The 5211-nt window shown below is 36.4% G+C and overlaps 1 protein-coding gene across 1 annotated transcript in view; it reads right to left on the bottom strand.

The window, feature by feature from the left end:
* The window catches only part of LOC106884342 (uncharacterized), a 92691-nt gene that overhangs the window by 32411 nt on the left and 55069 nt on the right, over nucleotides 1-5211 (bottom strand). Inside the window, exon 9 of the mRNA XM_052972813.1 lies at nucleotides 4237-4466. Within this exon, the coding sequence (XP_052828773.1) occupies nucleotides 4237-4466 (230 nt within the window). The remainder of the gene's footprint in view (nucleotides 1-4236; nucleotides 4467-5211) is intronic.

The following is a 5211-nucleotide window of genomic DNA, read 5'->3' as shown; positions in this document are numbered from 1 at the left end:
TTATTATTATTATTATTATTATTATTATTATTATTATTATTATTATTATTATTATTATTATTATTATTATTATTATTATTATTATTATTATTTAGTGAGAGAGCAGTGGATGCCATCAAAGTGACACTGAGGTACAATTATACAATTATACAATATACCCATCATGACTATCCGTCTGATAAGGGTGTACCAGGCACATGTATCACAACCACATGTTCGCGACATGGTGATCTTATATCAATATAAATAGCGCGTGACCTTGCAGGTGGGGTCCAGTTAGAATTTTCTTCAGGCTGAATTGCCGATCCCCTCAAAAGTTCCCTGAATAAGGTTTGTTTAAGGATGATGAACGAAACACCCGTGCTTCCAGAGGTGAATTATTCAAGCTCCAAAGAATTCTTTTCAACACATGGCTATGATGCTCCCCTACTACTTTTGCTTATGATCAGAGCTGCACATATCACCAGCCACCAAGGGACATGCTCAACTGGTTATGGTCAAACAACTGACAAGCAAATCTGTGGTATTGAACAGAATATTTGCTAATACAGTTCTATATTTAAGAGATGAGGAATTATGTACATTATTTACATTATTTACATTTGACGGATATTTGTCCTCATCTTGTTTGTTGTTAACATAATGTTTCGGCTGATATACCCTCCAGCTTTCATTAGGTGTCTTGGGGGAATTTTGAACCTGGGTTCTCATTCCTAAAGTATTTTTCGGTGTTATTATTATTATTATTATTATTAATTTATTCAGATCACTGCCTGGAATCGAACTCGGAATCTCGGGGTTCGTAGCCCGCGCTCTGAACTACTATGCCATATGCTCGCGCTCTTAACCACTACGCCCTATGCCCACGTGCATATAGCGTAGTGGTTAAGAGTGCGAGCTACTAACCTCAAGATTCCGAGTTCGATTCCAGACAGTGACCTGAATAATAATAATAATAATAATAATAATAATAATAATAATATGTTCCTCCGTCATATCCTCTCTTATTTCAGGGCTTTCTACATTATATTGATTGGCCGGCCTCTCCTCAACTACAACTTCACCTTACCTACGCATTCGCTGATTTTCACCTACGTTATTCTCCTCGAGATTCTCACAATTACAGAGGCTTTCCCTGATTGTCTGAATCTGGACCTCTATTCCAAATTATGCTTATCTGATTCATAAGTCCATTTTCAGTAATCTGGAACATACCCAGCTGGTTCAAAAGTTCTAATGATCTTTTTCCGACAGCTTTACATTCACCATTGTTCTTGTCTAGACAGGCTTGTTCATGGCACTGGATCGCCTTTTGGTACATATCAACAGACCACTTGCGTTTTCGAGCACGTTGCATAATTTTACCAGTACAAGGACTGTGATTTGTAGTATGGCTAGCAGTTATTGGATTACGACCGGACCCACCCTGCTGCACAGTGGGGAACCTGGCGGGTACGGCACCTTCACCATTGGTTCTAGTCCCGTTCACACTGCTATCGTCATTTATTTTGCTTGGCATTTTCACTCACAAATGAGGTATGTTTTTAGGTTACTACAAACCAGTATTTTTATCGAGACACCATCTCTATGATGATAGTCCGCCAAAGAGGCAGGGTCCTTGCTCCCCTGGTTTTGGGTTTGGAGTGTTCCTTTTCCTAGGTTGCCTGCCATCCAAGGATAACGAGTACAGCCTACCCTGAGCACTGGTTATTTGGAGGCGCCAGATACTCGCCTTTTCCCAAACTTCTCCTGTTGGTTTCGCGAAGGAGTCAGGCTTGACCACTGTGACTAAGGAGTGCTGTCTACCCCGGTTTTGAAATCAGAGTATTCCTTCTCCTAGACAGACTGCCAACCAAGGCTTACGAGTTCTGTCTACCCGTTTTCGGAATGGCCATTGACTCTTTTAACTTCCTCTGTCTTTTGCTGGGTTTCGTTTTTAGTCCTACAAGGTGTCGAAAATCCACCCTCCTCACCAAGCAAGCTTAGTGGGGTTGCCGGTTTAGTCGCCGACGACTCGACAGTTTCACAACGCCACTTGTTAATCATTCTGGGTAATTATTGTTCACTATTATAATTTCAGTATTACTACTATAATCCCAAACTTATTATTTAGTAGTTCACTACTATAGTTTCACAATTACTATAAATATATTATTAGTATAAGTCAGAGGGGTCCTAATATTGTCTCCCCTGATTTCTTTTGAGAACAAATGATAGCAGATTCACGACTGTTGGTTTAGCTGCTGCTAGTGATGCTGCGGCGTTAAATGGAGGAGTGGGTTCGTGACTACTAATACAGGTGGTTTGGTTAAACTGTTGATATAGCTGACAGTCGAGTAAGAGCGGGAGGGTGGGGCTTGTAAGAGTAGTATCTTCGGCAAGTTGGGACTAATTATCATAGCTAAGATATCGAAGTTTATAAACATATTATTATTATTATTATTATTATTATTATTATTATTTTATGTTTGACTTTTGTTTTGCATTTGTACAAGTTGGATCCAAGTCTCACCCAGAGACCTCAAGAGACAACAAGTTAGAAGTTCATGTAGGTGTTATGCCTAGGGTACCATATATTTGAATTTGTACAGTGTTGTTCTCGAGGATGTTTAAGAAACCATAAGAAAATTATGTGTTTGCTTTAAAATTTGAGATCACATAGACAGTATTTTACGTAGGATATGAGCAGTTCCCATGAGCACTATCTTTTGAACTTCAGCCATTTTGGGGTTTCCTGGTATCTGAGCTAGGTAGTACTCAGCCCGTTTCGCTGTCATTCCCAGGGCACCATCATTATTGTTATTATCGTCATTCAATTTTGTTTCCCTTTCTTGCCGAGTATCTTCCCAACACCTGGGGCAAAGAAACTCACTGTATACATTAATAGGCCATTAAAATAAACACACCAGATTGTTCCTTACAAAGTCACGTGATAGAAAAAAGGGAAGAAGGACAGGGGAAAGAAGGAATAAAAGAAAAAATTGAAAAAAGAAAGCAAAGGGGGAAAGAAAATTCACAGCGATGATGCTCTTCTCAATACGTGTCACGTACCAGTTAAGAAAATTTTTTGTAGCTCCTGCATATATATATAGTAAACCAGGGATCATCCTTAGATAACTTTCTGTTCCCTTTTTGATTATTCCAAGTGCTCCTACAATCACTGGTATTGTAACCGTCTTGAGATGCCATATTTTTTACGATTTCAATCAGCAGATCTTTATATTTTCTAAGCTTATCAAATTCTTTTGCTGAGATATGATCACAAAATATGCTCATGTCAATCAATAAACAGAGTTTTGTTTTTGTTTTGGTCTTTCACAACGATATCTGGTTTATTAGCATTGATGGCCCGTTATGTATGTACTGAACAGTCTCAAAGAATCGTTTCATTTTTTTCTCTCTCAGTTACAGCCTCAGGACGGTGCTTGTACCATTTGCCAGCAGATTTCATTTTATAATGCCAACATATTTATCCAGTGTAGATATTGGTCAACTCTGTCATACAGAGATTTATATTCTACTGGTGCTAAAACCTTACACCCAGAGATTAGGTAGTCCACTCCTTCAATTTTGGATCTACTCCATTTTTTTCCATTATGTGCAGTATCAGCAATTTGTGTCTACTGCAGTATCGGCACTTTGGGTATAATGCAGTATCGGCATAGTATTATTATTATTATTATTATTATTATTATTATTATTATTATTATTATTATTATTATTATTATTATTGTTGTTGTTGTTTACCGTATATACTTTCTTTTTTCATTTTCTTTTCATTAGCTCATTATATGTAAACCCCCACACTCTATGTCAGTTTTTGTGTTGTCCCCCTCATCCTTCGCACTTGTGGCAAATAAATGAATTAATAATAATAATAATAATAATACTAGCAGTTTGCTAATTGTGTTTGTTTCAGTTAGAAAATGTGAAAATGATGTGGAAATTGGAAAAAGACATTGCAGATGAGTGTATAGGTCGTTGAATAAACAGTGAAGAGGTGAAGTTTTGAGGGGAATCTACACGGTAGCTCGTCTTGCTATATATAGCAGCGAAATTGCATCCAGTTAAAGTAAAAGAATAGGACATGTCTAAGATAATAATAGTTTGGTAAAGGACATGATGACCATGATTAGACATCTTTTGATTTGATCACGTATCGGATCACAAAAGGGTTGACCTGGAGCTAAACAAAAATAATAACAACTGTGAATATATCAGCAGACGATAACTTACATGAATATTCTGAAATCTATGATATTTCTTAAGTTGTATACCAACAAGTCTTCCGATATCAGAAATGAAGATGCTAAATGTTTCTTCCGACCCAGAAGAGTTATATTCCTCATATTCCTTATAACTTAAAAGATAGAATTGCTCACTCTTCGTTGAGCCCATAAGTCTTATTGACGTAGCATTAACACTGCGTTCTTTCTCATCATAAACAATCACTGTCCATATGACATCTGCAAATAGATAAATAAATAAATTACTTGTTAGCATTTTCTGTATGTACACATACACACACGGACGTTTTAAGCTCGGGCTATATTCGGGTTTAATTTTTTTCACTAAGAATTTTTATATTTTCTAGTCCATATTTCCTTTTTAGTTCAAATTAGCAGCATTTCAATATCATGTGTCAAAATCCTCACAGCCTCTTCATCATAATAAAGTCATAATATTAATACTATTTTTTGCGCGCTTTGCTGACAGCCGTATACAATCATTGGGATACTCTTATACCTGATAAAATTGTCATCACCGAATTTAAACATTATACAATAATAGATTTCACGATTTATATTTTGTGTAATATATTTAGGCCTTGATTTTGGTTTGTATTTTGCAATTAGAGACCCTTCTATATTTGTTTTCTCTGTTTTGTGTGGGTTTAAGTGTATTTTTCTATATATGATAGTGCTATCAACTAATATTTTATTTCTCTGTCTCATTTTATAATGTATTCTCATGATTGGGATAACTGACGAGAGGGTGTTGTACCGGCGTCTAGTATAACAATGTGAATCAATCTTGTAGCTTACAACACTCATTTTTACATTGAAATGGGAATATAATATAAGTTGTCTGAAACACGCTCTGTGGATTGGCACTTTGTGGATTCATTGGTGTGGAGAGTCATCATTCTGTCGTTTGTGATATATTCTAAGTTTTTGGTTGTGGTTATGCAACATAAGATATGTATATATA

Source organism: Octopus bimaculoides, chromosome 14 (assembly GCF_001194135.2).
Source record: "Octopus bimaculoides isolate UCB-OBI-ISO-001 chromosome 14, ASM119413v2, whole genome shotgun sequence".
NCBI classification, from domain to species: domain Eukaryota; kingdom Metazoa; phylum Mollusca; class Cephalopoda; order Octopoda; family Octopodidae; genus Octopus; species Octopus bimaculoides.
The sequence above is the reverse complement of the archived record's forward strand: the minus strand, read 5'-3'. Positions and strand labels throughout refer to the sequence as shown.